This window comes from Rhinolophus hipposideros (assembly GCF_964194185.1).
Source record: "Rhinolophus hipposideros genome assembly, chromosome: 20".
NCBI lineage: Eukaryota > Metazoa > Chordata > Mammalia > Chiroptera > Rhinolophidae > Rhinolophus > Rhinolophus hipposideros.
The window spans coordinates 31,615,195-31,635,592 of NC_138066.1; the positions used below are offsets into that span (position 1 = coordinate 31,615,195).

General features: G+C 53.1%; 3 protein-coding genes across 3 annotated transcripts in view; 1 reads left to right on the forward strand and 2 right to left on the reverse strand.

Annotated features, from left to right (window-relative positions):
- RSAD1 (radical S-adenosyl methionine domain containing 1) lies at positions 1 to 9,620 on the reverse strand. The gene is made up of 10 exons (XM_081027462.1): positions 9,199 to 9,620; positions 8,665 to 8,798; positions 8,355 to 8,559; positions 5,857 to 6,222; positions 5,590 to 5,653; positions 5,040 to 5,187; positions 4,776 to 4,830; positions 4,021 to 4,124; positions 3,688 to 3,840; positions 1 to 1,291 (listed from the first exon to the last, which is right to left on the reverse strand). The coding sequence occupies exons 1-9, from the start codon at positions 9,331 to 9,333 to the stop codon at positions 3,723 to 3,725; spliced, it is 1,329 nt and encodes a 442-aa protein (XP_080883588.1). The 5' UTR covers positions 9,334 to 9,620; the 3' UTR covers positions 1 to 1,291; positions 3,688 to 3,722.
- A 1,446-nt stretch (positions 9,621 to 11,066) lies between these two features.
- The window catches only part of ACSF2 (acyl-CoA synthetase family member 2), a 30,672-nt gene continuing 21,340 nt past the window's right edge, over positions 11,067 to 20,398 (reverse strand). The window contains exons 11-16 of the mRNA XM_081027461.1: positions 14,133 to 14,240; positions 12,834 to 12,985; positions 11,886 to 12,027; positions 11,688 to 11,798; positions 11,482 to 11,550; positions 11,067 to 11,217 (exon numbers count right to left, since the gene is read on the reverse strand). Of these exons, the coding sequence (XP_080883587.1) occupies positions 11,167 to 11,217; positions 11,482 to 11,550; positions 11,688 to 11,798; positions 11,886 to 12,027; positions 12,834 to 12,985; positions 14,133 to 14,240 (633 nt within the window). The 3' untranslated portion in view covers positions 11,067 to 11,166. The remainder of the gene's footprint in view (positions 11,218 to 11,481; positions 11,551 to 11,687; positions 11,799 to 11,885; positions 12,028 to 12,833; positions 12,986 to 14,132; positions 14,241 to 20,398) is intronic.
- CHAD (chondroadherin) lies at positions 16,268 to 20,330 on the forward strand. The gene is made up of 4 exons (XM_081027463.1): positions 16,268 to 17,215; positions 19,023 to 19,186; positions 19,452 to 19,597; positions 19,829 to 20,330. Exons 1-3 carry the CDS (start codon positions 16,442 to 16,444, stop codon positions 19,591 to 19,593), a joined length of 1,080 nt encoding a protein of 359 aa, XP_080883589.1. The 5' UTR covers positions 16,268 to 16,441; the 3' UTR covers positions 19,594 to 19,597; positions 19,829 to 20,330.

The following is a 20,398-nucleotide window of genomic DNA, read 5'->3' on the forward strand; positions in this document are numbered from 1 at the left end:
GGAATTTATTCTAAACCTAAGGAAATAGGCCAGCGAGCGCATAAAAATATTTATAAAAGATGTTCATCACAGAGTTTGTAAAAATCAGAATTAAACCCTGTTTCACCAAAAAGGCATTGGTCGCGTAAATTTTGCCATAACCATGCGGTGGTATACTATGAAGCTACACTAAAAAACACTGAAAAACACAGATGTAGATATCAATTTGACATGAAAGGATGCCTACCACATTAGCTAGAACAAGAAGCCTCCAAAGAAAGATGTCTATTATCTCGTTATTTGTAAGATTGTGTATCTAAATACGTTCCTTTGCATCCAAGAACTTTATGCTAAGATACATACCAGAATCGTTAACAGTGACTCATCTTTGAACGGTGGGATTACAAATTGGATCAGTCAGTGGAGTCTCAATTATGCTGCACTACTAAACAACCCGAAAATCTACGGTTTGTAACAACGAACACGAATGTCTCACTCCTGTTCAAGTCACTGTGGCTGGCTGCTCCTCTGCCCACCATCTTCTTCCGTCTAGGACCCAGGCTGATGACACAATCTCTCTGTGAACACCGCAGGTCTCTTTGGCAGAGAGGGGAGACGGTGGACCACCCACTGGCTCTTACAGTCAGTGTGAGCAAGTCTCATGGTCCTTCCCAGGTTTAAGAGGGCAGGGGTACATCAATCCCCAGCAGGCCCTCAGGGAGGGGCACTCAAGGAAGGGTGGTAAACATTCTGAACAGTAATACAATCGACCACACAAGTTATTTCATCCTTGCCTTAGTCTGTTCAGGCTGCTGTAACAAAAATACCATAGGCTGGGTGGCTTAGACAACAAACATTTATTTCTCCCAGTCCTGGAGGCTGGGAAGTCTAAGATCACGGTGCCAGCAGATTTGGTGTCTGATGAGAGTCTGCTTCCTGGCTGATAGACGTCTGTCTTCCCTCCAAGTCCTCACGTGGTGGAAGGGTAGAGGGAGCTCCCTGAGGTCTCTTTTCATAGGGCACTAATCCCATTCATGAGGGCTCCATCCTCATGACCTAATCATCCCCAAAGGCCCCCCCACCTTGCGGATGAGGTTTCCACATATAAATTCTGGGGGACACAAACATTCAGTCTGTAGCAATCCTATTATTTAAGGTCCTTTTCTTTGCAGAATGCAGGTCTGTCCCAGGAAGTGGATGGTCTCACGGAGATGAGACACATGGGTTCTTATTGTCCGAGCTTCTTCTGGAGGGAAAATATAGACACCAAATCCGAGCTACCCAGCGCCATGCCAAAATGGCAGCTTCAAGCCTGAGGCAGAGAGGGGAGAGAGAGGTCAGGATTTTGCCTAATTTAAGAGATAGGTCAATTGACCTGGACCTACTGCAAGTATAATATGATGATGTAACAGACAGTTCTAGATGTCCAGAAGTGTTATACCAGGTCTGCTACTTACTACTTATATGACTAGAGTCCAGTTAGAGGGCCTATTTGAACATCCCTGTATGTAACATGGAAATTATAATAGCTGCCCTGTCTACTTCATACTATTTGGTGAGGGTAGGGGTGGGCGACTCAGTCATAGGGCTTGATAATTGTCAGTGGTCTTGCACTCAGGTTGGTCCTTCATGCTGTAACCACACACCCACACATATTACATTTCCCCCAACTCCTCTCATCACCAAAGTAGCTCGTTCACCCCTTTTAATTGTGTTCACGTGCTTTTCAGTAGGGCAGGTGAAAAATGACAATAAAAGTCTCACTATGAAGGACAAGCCCTTTGATGGATGAGCCATGGAAGGCCTAGATGCAGAGCGAAGGACCCCACTCCAGTTGGTCACGTCTGGAAGTAGCTGTGTCCCCATCGTTCCTCCTGACCCCAGCCTCCCAGGATGGAAGGCAGGCGATGACAGGGCTTCCCAAACTGGCCTGATTATTAGAGCCATTTAGGAAGCATTTAAAAACTAGATTCCTGGGCTCTGCCTCCGGGAGATTCTGATTCACCTGAGGGTGGGACCAGGCTGAGTCACAGAAGATGATCCATGCCACCCCCACTTGGCCCTGGCTCCTGTCCAGGCTGTCTGCACAGGCCTCGTGAGGTGCCCCAGCAGGGAGGGCCTGGGCATCTCAGGTGGCACGAGCCCGGGCCGCTGGGAGAAACCTGAGTGGGCCCAGGTTATCTGATGGTGCACCTGCTCCGGCCCCGTGCTCACTTCTTGAATATCAACATCAGGAAGAGGCTCTCCCAGGCAGCATTGGTCACCCTGCAAACTGCCCTAGAGCCACAGGAGGTGGTAAGGAAAACGGGTTCCCCCTTTCCGATCCCAGCCTCAGAACCAAATGCGCTGCAGACTTCTACAGTCCGCCTGCACACCCTCACTGATAACCCTGAAATTTATCTCTTTACACATCTATCAACATGGCAATGAGTTCCTCGAGGGCTGGAACAGGTCTTATTCCTCTCTGTGTGCCCGGCACAGAGCCTGGCACACCAGTAGTGCTTGCTAAATATTTCATGAATAAATGAGAGGTAGTAACACCACGTTACCACAGGGTCACAGAAGGACTGATATTCACACCCACTAGTCACACGGGAAATGCACGTGCTCACCTCTGAGGGGTGGAGAACCCCGTCATTAGTCACCCAGCTAGCTAGAGGCTGAGCTTGGCATGCCCCGATTTGCAGCAGTACTAAATTACTTCTGGCATCACAGGACCCTTTGATTTGAAAATTTATAAAGCCTCCTCACAGCAAAACGCCTTTCCCTCACACACATATATACGTGCACCCTGCATGTGATTTCTAGATTAAGAGTATCGGCCCTTCAAAAAGGGAAAGCTCCTTTTATATGGATGTTCAATTAATGAATAGAGATGGAAAAATAAAGTCAGAAATTAACATTTTGCAACCGTCAGTCTAATCACTGATTCAGGCAAGGATCACTGATGGACGCTCACTCATTCGTAAATATTTGTCAGGGGACAGAAAGAGATCTCAGCTTAGATTTTGCCGCTAGCCCCCAAATCAAGATTCCGCAATCCAGGAAGGAGCCTGGACAAAGGACAGCACCATAGTCAAGGTAAGCTCCAGATAGTCTTATTAGGCTATTTAAATAAAACCAGGTGACCATTTCTGCAAGTAAAAGGCCAGGGGAGAATTACCAAGCTTTGGGGGCTTTTCTGTATTCATCTCCTCTCCCCTTCCCCTGCTTGCTCCCCTCACCTTCACTCTCTCAAGGGAAAGGCTGCAGAGGAGAAGGGACTGGGAAAGAGAACTCGGCAGGGTCTGTGAGGCTCCTGACAACCCAAACATATCCTGGTTGCCAAAAGAGAAGGGGCAAGGCTCGCTCTGATCTTTCCCACTGTTCTCAGAGTCCACCTGTACTGGATATACACATGGGTCCACCAGCATTCTCCGTCCCTTCTATGTCCTCTCCTGTGTCACAGGGGCTGGAAGCCTGAGACCTAGATTCCTCAGAATCTCTTGCCAGCCTAGATTTGCTTTAGAGGCCACTAGTGAGAGGCACTCACAGAAACCACTACTCCTTCTCTGGCAGTGGTGGGTACACTTGATGCCAGCTCCGAGGCCAGAAAGGTCTTCCCGTTCACCTCACTAGCTGGTCTCCTGGGGATGCTATAACGACCAGGGCTGAGATGGCTTCTGCCAGGGGAGATGTCTGCAGTGTCAGCCCAGCCCCCAAGCCCACCTGGCACAGTGTTCCTCTGATACAGCAGCATCTGGTCATCCTTCTGGCACAGGGGAGAGGGCTCTCTGCTGCCAGACCTCTTGGAGTAGAGGTAGAAGGGTCAGCAACAGAGAGTCCAGCACAGCCAGACCCTCCCAGGAACAACGAAGACCCCTGGAAAAACAAGAGGCCTGGATGTGACTGCCTTATCTCACCATTTTCAATGCCCACCCTCCACCAGTGTCACCCAGAACCCACAGGCCCCTCCTTATTGGTCTTTCTCACTTCTCCTGGGTCTGTGATCTCTAGTCAGGGATCCCGAGGGCTCCTAACCACCGCCCTCCCCCAACACACCTGTGATCCAGCCGCAACAGGCCCTGCTCCAACAATGTGTCCACCTGCTTGCTTGCTCCAAACACGTCCCAAAGGGTCAACTGCGGCTCAAACTGCTGCCAGTGCTGGGGAGACCGGAAGGGTCAGAGGTGCAGGGGCCACAGGGTGGATAGCTACTCGGGCTCTTCTGGGCCATGTGTCTGGGGGTGTGGTGAGGGAGGGTCCAGTCCAGCGCAAGGATCTTAGGCCAATAGGTCAACAGGGAGGTAAGTATCTTCTAGTAGCTATTCCATGTTCAAGTCAAAACCCAGCTCCCAGCCACGCCGGGTCTCCCTCCAATCCTTCTCCCAACCCCACCCAGCCTCAGCCAGGGCTTTATGGCCCTGACTTCATCCAGAGCAATTTTAAGTTTGATCGACCATCTATTGCATTTCCTATCTGCGCTTTCAGTGCTGCTTAAAAACATTTGAAAACCTTTAATCTAGTCTATTCCCTATAGTTGAGAAAACTGGAGTTCAGAGAGGTGAAAGGATGTGTGCCCCAGGTTGCAGTAGAATAGGGACTAGAGCCCAGGTTTCTGCAGTCCAAGTCTAGGGCTCTCACCCTTGCACCACAGTGCCCATCCGGTCTCGGCTGGATTAAAGCCCAAGCTCCAGCTGCCAGCCCCAGAGGAATGGGAGGGATATGTGTAAAGAAGGAGGAGTGAGGGAGACCGAAAATGGTTCTGCACAGCTCAGAAGTAGGAAGCAGTGTGCCACAGCCACTTGACCCCTTACCTGGTGAGTGATCCCCACGTCTGTGCGTAGCCCCATAGCCAAAACTTCCTCCAGCCTAAAAGGAAAACCGTCCAAGGGTCTTAGAGAGGAGACCCGGCTTCTCCCAGTCTTTCAACCCTATGCTGGGATGCGTGCATGGGGGGCTAATGAGGATCATGCAGTCTGGGGACAGAACAGGGCAGGAAATAAAGAGGGGAACACGGTGGCGGTTCTGGGGGTGCGAGGGAAGCCCAGGTAAAGAGCCCTGTGCCCTGAGATGCTCACAGCTCCAGCCTGCCCAGGGGGGTGTGCTTCCGGGTGCCATGACCATGTACCATCACCTCCTTCATCCAGACGTCAGGCTCCAGGGTCTGGATCCGAGCTTCCCGAGCGTGGCCCCCGGCCCCCTGGGGCACAAATCGCCCATGGGCCCCTGACAACATCAACAACCACCCCCACTTTCATAGCAGCTAACCGTCAGTGCTTGCCTGATGGTAACTCAGTGCTTCTCAAAGTGTGGCCCGTGGACCAACAGTCTAATTTCTCGGGCCCTACACCCAACCGTCCAATCAGAAATTCTGGAGGTGGGGCCCAGGAATCCGAGTTTTCACAAGCCCTCCAGGGAATTCTGATGCACGCTAGAGACTGGGAACCACGGTGCCAGGCACTGTATCAAGCACCTTAAAATACACGCGATGGCTCTACGCCATCCTTTTTTGGGCCACACGTTACATATGAGGAAACAGAGGCTTAGAGGTTAACAACTGGCCCAGCATCACACAGCCACGACGTTCCATTCCTGAATCATCTGTTCTACGGTTTACAGGGGACTCACCAGGCCCGATGCCAAGGTACTGACCGCACTGCCAGTAAGTCCAATTGTGGGTACTAAGCGCCCCCTGTGGGGAGAGAGGGTACAGTGAGCGCAGAGCAAAGAGGGTAGCCCCGTTTCTGTTCAGGTAAGAGGCACCTGGTTAGAATGTCCCACCTCCTCAGGCCTCAGCGCACCCAGCAGAGACCCTTCTCCCCACGGGATCACATTTCCCAGGTCATGCCCCAGCTTGCCCCCTCTGCACTTTCTGTCACCAGCCCTAGGACTTACGTTCCGGGCGAAGTTGGAGACCTCATACTGGCGGAAGCCAGCCTGCCTAAGCACTGCCCGTCCCTCCTGGTACATCTCAGCAGCGAGCTCAGGATCAGGGGCAGGAAGGACACCCTGTTGCACCTGGGTGAAGAGGGTAGTGCCCCGCTCCAGGGACAACTGATAGAGGGAGACGTGGTCGTCACAGTGGCGCAGCAGTTCCTTCAGCTGCCTGAGCCACGGCCCCACCTGCTGTGCCGGCAGCCCCAGCATCAGGTCCACAGATACGCGTCCGGGAAAGAGGCGCCGGGCCTCTGCCAGTGTCTGTAGAGCATTACTGGCCGAGTGTGTCCGCCCCAGCAGCTGGAGCTCAGTGTCGTCCAGGGACTGGGGAGACAGGGGCCAGTGTAAGTGCACAGGCCAGCTCAGAGGGAAACAAAAATACCGGACGTTACTGGAGACACAGATACAGGCAAAACTGCAGAACAAGGCAGGGAGCTGGAAGGCAGATAGTCAAGCCAATACCAAGGGTATCATTCCCGGAAGGGTCACTATGTACCAAGCATTTTTATGTAATATCTAATTCATTCTTATAAACCTCCAACGTTGGCTCCATTTTACAGAAGAGAAAACTGACGTTCAGAGATGCTAAGTAACTTGTCCAAGGTCATACAATGGCAAAGCCAGACCTGGAATTTAGAACTATCTGACTCCAAAGCCAAGAGTCTTTTTACATTTCACTTTTTATTTCGAAGTATTTCAAACCTATAGAAAAGGTGAAAGAAAAATTCAATACCTACCTTCATCGAGATTCACCAACTAACATTTTGCCACATTTTCTCAATCTCTCCATAAATATGCTCACATCTATCATTAGGTTGAATCATTTGAGAGTAAGTCAAGACCAGCACTGTCCAAACCAACTTTCAGTGATGATGAAAATGTCCTATACCTGCACTGTCCAATACAGTAGGTACTAATCACATGTGACTATTCAAATTTTAAAACAATTAAATTGAAATAATCACATTCCAATTGTTTAATGGCACGTGGTCAGTGCAGACATAGAACAATTTTAGTAGAATATCGTAGCCATTGGCCACATGCTAGTGTGCATTTGCAAAGTGGTTATTTAAATTTAAGTAACTTAAACATTGCACCCTTTTACGTCGAAACACTTAACTGTGTATTTCCTAAGGACAAGGACATTTCTCTTACATAACCACAATCCAATTACAGAGTTCAGGAAATGTAACACTGATACAATGTCATTATCTAACACAGTCATATTCAAATTTGGTCAACAGTCCCAATAATGTTTACTGTAGTAATTTCCTCTTCCTGCCCCAATCCAGGATCCAATCAGGGGTCACACATTGCACTCAGCTATCATTGTCTCTTTTGTCTCCTTTAATCTAGATCCTTAGTCTTTCTTTGGCTTTCATGACACCGACATTTTTGAAGACTATAAGCCAGTTGTGTTTCAAAATGTGTCTTAATGAATAAGGTCTAGAAATCTGCTGTACGTCACTGTGCTTATAGTCAACAATACTGTCTGCACACTAAAAAAAATCGTTAGGATAGGTCTCATGTTATCTGTTCTTACCTGACACACACAGTCTCTTAATTTAGGATAGGTCTCATGTTATCTGTGTCTTACCACACACACACAGTCTCTTAATTTAGGTTTTCCTGAGGTTTTTTCACACTTAGATTCAAGATATGTATGCACTTGGGGCTGGAATATCTCAAAAATGATGTGCCCCTTTCAGTATGTCCCATCAGGACAAGGCCCTGACCCCAAACTCTACGGTAAAGTGGTACATGTATTAGAAGAGGGGAAAATACTGGATATGCAAACACTAGGGGTCAACGTGAGAGGAATACGTTTCTCCTTACTTAAAAACCTTCAACAGCTCCCCTGTCACCACTAGGCAAAACCCCAAACTCCCTAGTAAGCATGGTGCTGAAGGCTTTCTTGCCTCCAGCCAGTCACAAGGAATGACTCCCAGCTCCCCTAAAACATGCACGGCTCTTCCATGTCCTGTGTCTTTTCCCCTCACACCTGGTGACCTTCTCCTCCTCATTAAACATTACCTCTCCAGGAAGAAATCCACGATTTCATCAGACTAAGATGCCCTGCAGTCTATATTCCCAAAGCCTTTTGTAGAGACCCCCTTTAACACGCTGCAATGATCTGACCACCCGCTATTTGCCTCTTCCTGTGTCTCCAATCATGTAACAAATCTTTTTTGAGCATCTATTACCCAAAGGTGGGTGCTTGGAATAATGTGATGAACAAAAAGCATGCATGATCCCTGCCCCATAGATTACTGATCCAGCACAGAAGCAAACAATTACATAGTTACCGAAGTGTCATGATACATTTTTCAGTACCTACTGGGCCCTGGCACCCAGAAGGAGCGCAGTAAATGTTTGCCCAATAAATGAATGTGACCAGAGGAGAGACAGCACTGAAGGGCTGGGTGCTCTGAAATGGGGTGGGTAAGGTGGGTTACCTGGACGCCAATAGACAACCTGTTGACTCCTGCTGCCCCGAATGCTGACAGCCTGGAGCCTGGGGCCGAAGTGGGGTTGGCCTCCAACGTGACCTCACAGTCTGCAGGCAGGTAGGTTGCTTGCGCCACTGCCTCCAGGATAGCAGCCACAGTGTGGGGGCTGGCTAGACTGGGGGTGCCCCCACCAAAAAACACAGACTCCACCCTGGCGAAAGAGGATGGAGAAGATGAGACCTGGGGGAGCACTCTGGGATGCCTGCACCTGTCCTACCCACTCCCCAAAGGTCCACTTCCAGCCTCCGGTACCCACCGCCGCACCCCGCTGAGCCGCAGCAGTGTTTGCGCCTCAGTCACCAGGCAGCTCCGCACAGCAGCCTCGTCCACACCACGCGGGATGTACTTGTTGAAGTTGCAGTAACTGCAGCGCTTCTCGCAGTAGGGCCACTGGGGGCAAGGGGAGTATACACGGGGCGAGAGGTGACTCCGGCCTGTCCTGACCAGTTCCAGGGTACAGTCGCACACATCTCCGTCCCCGTTCCAGGTCCATCTACAGTGGCTACGCCATCTGAGCCACACAACTCCCCAAGGCAGGTCGGACTGGAATTATTATGTCCACTTCACTAAGACTAAACAGGTCCCGAAGGGAAATAACGTGGTCAAGGTCACCGAGCTGGTGACCCAGACATTTCCCTGCCCGGGAACCGGGTCTCATCCAAGCTCTAGTCCGGGGACCGGGAAAGTCGGCAGGCAGGTGGGCTCACGCGTGACCAGTCGTACAGTCCCGGCCGGCGCAGTGGAGCCGGGCTCAGAGCTCTGCCTCCCCCCCCTCCCGCCCCCCACTCACGTGGACGTAAAGCGCCGCGCGCCGGTTCCCGGGCTCAGGACTCCGGGATCTTCCAGCACCTTCCGCTCGGCGGCGCCTCTGGGCTCCTTTGGCCGCTGCCGCCCAGGCGCGAGCCCGGAACCCCGGGAGTGCCATGGCGCGTCCTGCGGCTGGTGGCCGGGTGCGCGGGGCAGGATCGGAGCCCGAGACGCGCCCACAGCGCACAGAGCGCGCAGAGGCCGACCGGTGGGCTGCCCGGGAGGAAGGAAGAGGGGCTGCGTGACCCAGCGCCGCCTCCCACGGGGCGCGGAAAGAACCCGAGGCTTCGGGACTGCGACGCCACCTGCCGGGCACCGATGCGCTCACCGCAGTCGCCTGCCCTTCCTTTCCTCGGAGGCCGCGAGATAGTCCCGTGAGCTGCCCGCCTTTTGGCACCCTGTCCGGAGAAAGAGTCCCCTGACCCATCCAGGAATTCTTAATTCGTTCAGCGAATTCTTTCACATTTTATGTGCCTGCACCGAGTTGGGCGCTGGGGAAATCCAGATGCACAGGACTAGGTCACAGTGTAAGGTGTGCAAGATAGGAGGGAGGCAAACCAACAAAAGAAAACAGCCAATGGATATTAATTCAGCACCTGCTGGATACCAGGCCAATAGGCTCTGTGATGTGGAGCAATCTGCTACAAGGGCGGTGGAATCAGCATGGGAGGAGAGGGCACTTGGGCTGAACGTTGAAGCAGCAGAAAATCCCAGGGAAAGCCTCTTGGCCTGGAGACTAGGGGGTCATCTCCTGGATCAGGCCACCCTTCCCCCCACCGCACCCCACACACATCTGCTGGGAGGAGAGTCAGGAATGGTGTCTGTGGTAGGAGACAGGATTCAGGGCAAGGGCTAGGAAAGCAGGCACCTAAACTGTCCCATGAAGCGGACAGATCATGAGCTTTGGAGTCAGACAGCTGGGTTCTAATTCCAGCTGTGTGACCCTTAGGCAAAACACCAAACTTCCCTGAATTTCATTTCATCATTTGTGAAATGGGGCTCATATCTCCTTGACAGGGTTGTTGGGAAGGTTTCAAGAGAATGTGTATCTGAAAGCACCCAGCATAACGCCTGGCACTCAGAGTATCCTAATCTTATGTTCATTTTCTAAAAAGGAAAGAGGACGCCACTGCTGCTGGGGGCAGACACATTGGGAGGTGAGGACTGCAAGCAGAAGCTGTTTTTATTTCTTAGGTTAAGCTACAGCCTACTTTATCTGGCTCTGCCCATCAGGGAAGCCCATGTTCATCAATGAAGAAATATATATAAAAATTGGGTTGGTTGGGGGAGGGGGTGAAGGAAGTAGGAAGATGAGGATGATAGCTAAAGAGTATGGAGTTTCTATTTAAGGAGATGAAAATGTTTGTTTTTTTATGAGGACAAGCTAGGGCTCTTTTTTATTCAAGGGGATGACATAGATAAAATGTTTTAAGTTGACTGTATGATGGTGGCATACATCTGCGTATATACTAAAAGCCAATGAATTGTACACTTAAATGGGTGAATTAGATGATATGTGAGTTATATTCAATAAAGCTCTTATAAATAAGAATAGTTCTTGCCGGATTAATCTGGTGATGAGGTAAAAAAAAGTGAGTGTAGTCTTTAAAAAGTCTGGTGACAATGTGAAAAAGAAATGAGTAAAGTCTTAAAACTCCTCACTCAATCCGTCTGGTATCTCAAAGAGACTGAGTGAGGAGTAAATTAATTAGATAATGCTAACTAACACCAAAGTGCTTAGCACCATTGTTGACAAGGAATAGAAGGTCTGAAAGAGCTAGTTTCCCTTTTGTTTCTTCCCTTCTCCATCCCATAGTAGCTGCCAAGACAGGAAACCAGCAAGGGACCAGCCAAAGAAAACTGAGAAGTTCTTTATGCCAAATCACAAAGACAGACTGGGGAATGTGGGGGAAGGGCAGGGAGGGCCTGGGAGGTTCCCCCTCCTCTTTATTCACAGATTTAGATGTCGTTCCATCTGCTCTCGAAGTTTGAATTTCTGGATCTAGAGGAAAGAGAAAGGAATGAGAGCCAGGCTTGGGACCTCTGTCAGCTAGGGTGACCAACCGTCTTGGTTTGCCCAGGACTGAGGAAGTTCTTAGGATAAAGCTGGGAAAGTTTGGGGCAAACTAGGATGAATTGACTAGTTGGTCACCCTACTGCCAGATTCTTACCCATCACTAAGGGTGGCATAGGTGGGGCCACCTGGCCTTCTGCACCTGGGCCCCAAGCTACCCTACCCTTCCCTAGTCTCCTCCACCTTACATACCTTTCCTGAGATGGTGAGGGGGTAGTTGGTGACAAACACGACGTATCGGGGAATCTTGAAGTGGGAGATCTGTGGACCAGAGGGAGATACATGAGGCTGGGTGGGAGTCATAGGGCTGGGGAAGGGAACAGTGGGCTGAGTGGTTGGCTGGGAGAGGGGTTTGAAAAACAGAGGACTATCAGTTTGGGGTGAGTTGAGGCTCCTACCTTCCCTTTGCAGAAAGCCTTGATGTCCTCAGGTGTGGTCTCTTCCCCCTGCTTCAGCCGAATGCAGGCACAAACTTCCTCCCCCATCCGCTCGTCCTTCACTCCCACCACCTTCCAGAGTCACAGATAGATATCAAACATCCCCATCCCCATCCATGTTTCCTGCTCCTCTGGGCTTACCCGGACTGGGTGCCTCACCTGCACTTCTTGCACCTGCGGGTGTGTGTGAAAGAAGTCCTCAAGTTCTGCGGGGTAGATGTTCTCACCACCCCGGATGATCATATCCGTGGAGCGGCCCACAATTTTGCAGAAGCCCTGCTCATCCATTATGGCGATGTCTCTGGAAGGAAAGGCTAGGAATGGCCTCTCGCCTCTGCCTCAGCTGGCCCGCTCACTCACTCATTTCATCAAACATTTATTGAGCATCTACTATGTGTCTTGCACTGCCCTAAACTCTGGAGGATACAGCATGAATAAGATATTTCCTGGAACTTACAGTCTAGGGTGGGAGGCAGACAAACACAAAGCAACACCTATAACATTCTCTGTCTCTCAACATATCTATACATATGCTTTCTATGGCTGGCTTCTTTTCTATCCTTCAGGTCTCAGCTCAAACATTTCCACCTCAAGAGGGCGCTGACCATCCAGTCTAAGAAAAGATCCCCTCCCTATGATAGTCACTTTCTCTCCTCTGATCGTATTTCATTTTCTTCACTTTATCAATGTCTGAAATTATCTTGTTTATATCTGTCTCCGTGCACCAGACATGTGGGAAGTAAGAATAGGATCCTTCTCATCTTGCTTTCCACTGGACCATCGGTATCTAGAATAGTGGCACATCGCGGGTGCATAAGAACGTGTTGAATTAAATCAGTGATGGAATCTGGGCTCCAATTTTGCAGATACTGGTGTAGTGCTCTGTCCGAGGCTCTCATCAGTACCGCATTTGATCCTTCCACGAGCTCTGTGCACTGACTATAATCATCCCCATTTTACACATTGTGGAAATTAAGTCTCTATGACATGAAGGGGCCATCCTGACACACATGTTCTCCCTCTTCTAGTTTAATGCTCCCCACTCAGCCTCAGGACCCCCAGCCTCCCCTCAGCAGCCAAAACCTCTGCCCTGCCCTGTCCTCTCACCCTGTCCGATACCACTTGTCCTGTCGAATTACTTCCTTAGTCTTCTGGGGCTCATTCCAGTAGCCCAGCATGACACAGTATCCTCGGATCCACAGCTCTCCGGGTGTATTCAGCTCTGCCAGTTTCCCCGTCTCCATGTTCATGATCTGGGCCTGAGACACGGTAGCTTCAGGCTGGTGCCTCCCATCCTCTCACTTCAGGATGGGGGCCCTCAGGAACGGAGGGAACTTTGCCTTTTCTCCCTGCAATAATGAGGCCCCCTGGCTCTGCCCATTCCAATCCAGGGAAGGGAGACAACAGTCAGAGAGGCCCCATCACCAGACACCTGAGCTGGGCGTGCAAAAATAGGTGCGGCCCAGATCAGGGGTGCTGAGGCAGACTGGACAAGAGCTGCCACAGAGAAGAAGGCCTGTGGAAGGCCAGGCTGGCTGAAGAATTATAAACTGTGCAGAAGAAAAGGGAGTGTCTTCTTACTTCCCATTAAGCAGCAAATAGAGAAGCCAAAGAGGGTGGCGTGGCAGGGCCATGTGAACAGGAGAGGCAGCAGAGAGGCAGAGTCTGAAAGCCCAATGGAGAAATGAGCCACAGCAAACATGCAAGGAAGGCTTAGCTTCTATGTGCCTCAGTGTCTGCATCTGTGAAATGGGGAGAACTGCACTGGCCCCTCTCTAACTCACAGGTAGGCATCCCACAGAGAGTGGCAGCGAGGCTGTCTGACACATGAGAGGGGGCTAATGTCACCACACACTCACTCCAGGGAGGAGGGCAAGAAAGATCCACATCAGGGTGGTATCTGGCCCCAAGGGAAGCACAAGGGCACAAAGGGGCAGGGGAAACTAGGTGCGGGCTGGCATAAAGCACCAGTGTTGGAGCCGAAAAGGAGTGAGAGATGATCTGGGTCAGCCATGAAGTTCAAGGAACACCCACCCAAAGAGACAGGCTGCTTGGGAAATTCAGTGTTTATACTAAGCAAAAAGAGGAACTCTGCTGAAGTGAGGGTGGGGGGCCTATGGGAGAGAAAGAGCTCTGTAGGAAAAATCTCTGTGCTTTGACTCCTTTTTGAGGCTGTCCTGGCTGCTCTGAAACAGACAGTGGGGCTTGGCAAAAACACCCCTCAGACAGGAAGGGAGGCTGCGGAGAAGTTCCGCTGGCTACCGCTCATGGCTGCTGCTCAGCTCTTCCTCTCAGCCCTCAGCCCACAGAGAAAGCCCCAGGCCAGGCCCAGAGAAGACTCTACTGTGGGGAAGGGTGGGATTCTCTGTGGGAAATGGGATCTGGGGGTCCTAGTGTGGGGCTCACCTCTGTGTGAGGCACAATTCTGCCCACACTTTCTGCCTTCTGCTCCACAGTGTCCTCAGGAAAGTTCATGAAGGTCACAGGACTGTTCTCTGTCGTTCCATAAGCAACCTAGAGGGTCCAGAAAGGATGTTTGGAGGGAGCTGGGAAACTGCAGAGGGATGGGGTGAGCTACCCTGAGGGAATGGAAGGAACTCAGGGGAAAGTGGAAGGCAACTGAAAGGTGGAGAAAGAGGCACAGGTGTTAGAGATCGGGGGTCAGGAGGCAGAGGTGCTGGGACATTGAGCCGACTAACTCAACTAACAAGGGCCCCAGATATGAAATAAAATGAAGAGCAGAGCCTCTTCTAACCAGGGCTCTCTCAGTCTCTGTTTCCCTGGACAATCACATCCCTCAGCCTGTGGCTCCCAGTGTTACCCACACTCATACTCCTCTCTCCCATCTCCAAGCTGCCTTAGCCCCCCCCACTTCCTGATTTCACGCCACAACATCCCCTGCCCCTCCCTTCCAAGCCCAAGGTCCCATAAACTTGATGAGAAAGCCAGCCTGCCTTGGCCCAGCTGGGAGCCACCCAGACACAACCCCCCACCCCCACCCCTACCCTGCCTCATCCACCAAAACTCGGGACAAATGCCTGGCCTTGGGATGGGGGCCCCCCAAGCTTTGGAGAGTTTCCTGTGAATTTTATTTCCATCAAAATAAAAATACAGCCAAAGCAAGGATTTTAAAAGCCCGTGGCACCCCCTGTCCCCCGCCCCACTTCTAGTGGTTGGAACATCCTGAGCTACAGAAAACCAGAAACCAGTCTTAGGGGAGCCTAAGTACCATGAGGGAACATTCTAGGCCAAGTATGACCCTCATCTAGAGGCAATGGGGTGAAAGGGGCTTAGGAGAGGGGCAGGCCTCCACATCTGAGCACTAAGTGAGGGGAGAGGGACTAGCCACTCTGTATTCTAGGTCCCTTCCAATCCTCAAAGACACCAGAACTTTGTCCACCATATTCCCCTCCTTCCCTCCCTGCCACCAATTTCCTCTGTGTCAGCTGGCATAGCTCAGGCACAACTGGGGTCTAGCGAGACCTGGGGTCCAGTTCGTCCTCTCCCACCCAACACAGATAACATTCCCTGCCAGGCAGCCCAGAGCCCAGACCCTAACTGCCCATCCTCCGCTTTCCACAGGAATCCAGACACAGTAGCTGGCAAATGGACACAGAGACCTGGTGGGCTGGGGCAGGGCTGCCCACAGGACCTGAGCTGTCCAGGGCTGATCCCTTGTAGTCAGGACCCGGGCCCTCTCACCCGCCCTCACAGTCCTGGGGCCACTGCCCAGGTGTGGCCTCTGCCAAGTACATCTTGGCGCCACTCTGGCCGCCACCCTGAGAGACCCCTCAGGGGCAGGTCCTGACCACTGAGGGTGGTAATGAGGGGATGGGATATTTTAGGGAGATTAAAGGGGGGTGGGGGGGGAAGGTGGGACTGTGCTTGTGGTCTTCAGGTGTGTTTGCAAGTGCTGTGGGTCACTCCCCACACCCCCCCACACACACACTTTTCTGGTTAGTCTTCAGCCATGGAAAAAGGGGAGCGTGGATACAGGGAAACTTCAAGTCGGGCTGGGAGAAGCACCGAAGGCAAGTCCAAGGGTGGGGTGGGAGCGCCCATCTGCTTGGGGCTGGCGGAGTGTCTAGCCAGAAGGGGGAGCCCGACGCCAGGGCGGCTCGCACGCTCCGCCGGCGCCGCACAAGAGCCCCATTAAAGCGCCGCCGGCTGGCCGACCGCGGCGAGACTCGCGTCCGGCTGTCCGGCCCCGCTTCCTCCCTCCCCGGGTCCAGGGCACCGGGCCCAGTGTATAATGGGGGGGCGGGGGGAGGCGGCATGGAGGCTCGAACTTGAGCAAACAAATACGTTCATAGAACGCCTCTCTCCCTGCGGCGTAATCTCGGGGCTCTAGACAGTCCCCCCCCCAAAAAAAAAAAGAATAAAAAAGGCATGGAGAAAGGAGCTAGGGGGTCTGGAGACAAGCAGGAACTGAGGGCAGGGGATGAGGTTGCGGCCACGGTCCCTGCCCCGCACAGTCACCAGCTGGAGGAGGGGCCCCCTCCCCTCCCGGTCGAGGGCGGGGGCCCATCTCCGGGCGGGAGGGAGTTAAGCCCGGTGGCCTCGATGCTCCACGTAGGAGCTGGCTTTGGCTGCCAGTTGTGGTCAGGGCCACCGTATAAATAGGGCGGGAGACCCGAGCGCCGAGGACTTCCCGCTGCCCTCACCCTGCCGTCGTCGCTGCCGCTGCCCCCAGCCGGGCCCCAGGCATCCTGGCCATGGCCCGCCAGATGCTCTTGCTCAGCCTCGGCCTCCTGGCCGGCCTGCTGCCGACGCTGGCCGCCTGCCCCCATAACTGCCACTGCCACGGCGATCTGCAGCACGTCATCTGTGACAAGGTGGGGCTGCAGAAGATCCCCAAGGTGTCAGAGAAGACCAAACTGCTCAACCTGCAGCGGAACAACTTCCCGGTGCTGGCTGCCAACTCATTTCGGGCCATGCCGAACCTCGTGTCCCTGCACCTGCAGCACTGCCAGATCCGCGAGGTGGCCTCCGGCGCCTTCCGTGGCCTTAAGCAGCTCATCTACCTGTACCTGTCCCACAACGACATCCGCGTGCTGCGCGCAGGCGCCTTCGACGACCTGACTGAGCTCACCTACCTCTATCTGGACCACAACAAGGTGACTGAGCTGCCCCGGGGGCTGCTCTCCCCACTGGTCAACCTCTTCATCCTGCAGCTCAACAACAACAAGATCCGTGAGCTGCGCGCCGGCGCCTTCCAAGGTGCCAAGGACCTGCGCTGGCTCTACCTGTCGGAGAACGCGCTCAGCTCCCTGCAGCCCGGCGCTCTGGACGATGTGGAGAACCTCGCCAAGTTCCACCTAGACAGGAACCAGCTGTCCAGCTACCCCTCGGCAGCTCTGAGCAAGCTGCGGGTGGTGGAGGAGCTGAAGCTGTCCCACAACCCCCTGAAGAGCATTCCCGACAATGCCTTCCAGTCTTTCGGAAGGTACCTGGAGACCCTCTGGCTGGACAACACCAACATGGAGAAGGTGAGGTCCTGGCTGCAGAGCTCTGCCCTGGCTCCTTCTCAGCCTGGAAGCCCAGGGATCCAGGGCAACAGATGGGCACCATTCTGTCTCTCCTAAAATTGCCTCTGTCTCTCGGGCTATCTCCAAGGTGATGAGCTCTGTCCCTCTTGTCACATCCCCACTCCAATCCCTGACCTTCTGCCCCTGTCCTTAGTCTCAGCCACTGCCCTCCTAGCATTCCTATTTATAAACAGAGTTGGGGCTGTCCTGGCCCCACCAATGGCCCCTAGGAGGCATATCCAGAGCTCCCAAACCCCCTGCTGTGGGCGGCAGCCACCTCTTCCTGTTGGGCCTCTGCTGTTTTTTCCCCTGTCTCCAGTAAACCTACCACCCCATAAAGGAAGGTTTGTTTATTGAAGAGCGTTCCAGAGGAGCTGGGTGAATCAGGCCCACAAAGAGACCCTGTTCCTGGAGGGGGGCGTGCATGTGTGCTCTGGTGGGGTTGGGGGCTGGGGAGTGAGGGGGGAGCAAATGCCTGAGGAAGATCTCCCCCATGTCCCCCAGAGGCGCTGGTGGATGCCCCCTCCTCAGTCCACACACACATTCCACTGCATTCTTGGGTCCATTTCAACTGAGGGACCGGAGGCTCCCCCAGGTTGCAGGCATGGTACCCATGAGCTCTGTGAAGGGGCAAAGACAAGAGCCACACACTATTGTCAACCTTTGGCACAGGTCCCAGGTGTCTCCCCACAGGGAAGACTGGCTGTGCCTCACTGTCCACCAGACCACTGACTGCCTTTTACCCACCCCAGTCACCCAGACCCGTCTCCTGACTGCAACCTCCTTCAGTCCTTCCTCCCTGTGATGCCCAGCACCTGGCCAGGGGGGGCTGCCTTGGGTCCGGGTGGAATCTCTCCTTGGGGATAGAAAAATCTCTCTGGTACAGGGACTTCAGCCAGGAGGTTTGGGCAGAGATCAGGGCAAGGTGGGGGAGATGGTCATCAGAGCGATCTGCTTACCAGACAACTTCACAGCCCACCCTGGCCACAAGCATGGAGACGAGGGCAGAATCCTACCTGGAAGGCAGCCAGCCTTTGTCTGCATGGATGGAGCCTGCCCATACCTGCCCTTCTTCAGCCCGGCCCCTTGCTAGCTTAAGTCAGAATCCCCTCTGTCCCACCAGTGCCAGAGCAGCCCTTCAGTGGGCAGCATAGCAGGGCAACAGGGGCTGATTTGGGGTCGGGGAGGCCAGGCAGGATCTGTGACACATCAGCCAACATGTGGGCACCAATAGAACGTTTCCTCTGGAGCCGTCCAACCTGGAGGCTCCACAAATAGCTTCTGGCAGGCAGTGAGGGAGCAGTAAGGACAGAGCTGGGGGATGTCCCAGGACCCTGGGGTTGTGGGGAGCCTGGGCCCACTGCCCATCCCACCAGACACTAACCAGCTTCACCATGTGCCAGCTTAGGCCTCTGGGGCCAAACTCTGGCTGCCTCCCCAGTCACAGTGCTTGTGCAGGGAATATGGTGCCAGGGGCAGAGGAGCTGGGTGTGGTCCTGCAGCTACTGTTCACGCCCTCGTATGACCCTGAGCGAGGGACTTAAATCCCCTCCCTCATCTGCATATTGGAAATAACACCAGCTATCTCAAAAGGTGGTCCTATGGATTAAATCATCGGAGACAACTTAGTCATGCTGTGACACTCCTCAAGGTACCACTGCTTATGTCCAGGGAAGAACGGGAAGAACCCTGCCCCTCTGGGGCCATAGAGCTGGGAGAGGCTGGACACTAGGGTTGGGGTGCTCACTTGTGCCCACCTTGCCCCCAGTTTTCCGACGATGCCTTCCTGGGTGTGACCACGCTGAAACACGTCCATCTGGAGAACAACCGCCTGAACCAGCTGCCCTCCAACTTCCCCTTTGACAACCTGGAGACACTCACTCTCACCAACAACCCCTGGAAGTGTACCTGCCAGCTCCGGGGCCTCCGGAGGTGAGAGTACCCCCATGCCACCTCCCGAACCCACCTTCCTGTGACGCAGTGAAGACACTGCCCTGCACTAAGGCTTCCTGGGCATAGGTCCCAGATCTGCTACCTAATAGGTGTAGGACTTTGCAAAGTTCCCACGTTTGTGAAATGAAGATGACAATTGCAGACTATCCTGGAGCCAAGTCAATCCTGGCCTCGTGGCTCACTGTCCCTTCTCCCAGCTTTCCCACGTCTCTTCCCCAACCCCAGCATCTCTCTGTCTCTTCAGGTGGCTGGAAGCCAAGACTTCCCGTCCTGATGCAACTTGTGCCTCACCCGCCAAGTTTAAGGGCCAGCACATCCGTGACACAGATGCCCTCCGCAGCTGCAAGTTCCCCACTAAGAGGTCCAAGAAAGCTGGCCGCCATTAAACAGGTGGGTGCAGGGCAGGCAGGTCCCCCATTCTCCTCTCTGGAGATTCTGGCAAGTGAGCAGCGTGTCCCAGGATACTGCTAGCATATAGATCTTCCAGTTTTGCAGGGAGAGGAAGGGAGGGCTGGGGCTCCCTTCTAAAGGGGAAAATGATACTGCGCAGGCCTCTCATCATTCTCTCTCAGCATCATTTGGGTTTCTGGAGTCCTGACACTGATTCTTGTCTCACTGCAGGTCCTGACCCAGCTGGTCCTGGTGACTGGCCTCTGCCTTCTGCCGGAGAAACTACTGACCTTCCCACCTATGACCCCCACCTTCTTTCACAGCCTCTGCTGATGCACAGAGCTGTCCACACCTAGACACGTCCTGGCAGGGGGATTTGAGCACTCCAGCACCAACCCAGGTCCACTTGATGGAGAGGGCTCCATCACACCTGGCTCCTCTCAGAAAAGCTGTTGCCAAGACTCCTAAGTCCTTCAGAACCAGAACTGGGTGGTCATCAGGATGGCCACCCTTCCAGAACCCTCCTTCCCTCTGCTTCTCTTTCCCTGCCATTTGGAAACAAACATCAGATCCTTGCCCCACCCCTTGTTTCAAGAAAGGGTCTTAAGCCCATACCCCCGTCTGCCAGCTCCCATCTGCCAGGACGCTCTAACAGGACATTGGTGCTTTGCCGCATATCCCCCCATCTGCATTCCTTCCCAGATTTCTATAAATATATGTATGTATAATATTTACTCCCCGTTCCTTATCTCCATGACTTGACAGCTGCTGATGAAGTCAGATTGCATTTTCTCACATCTG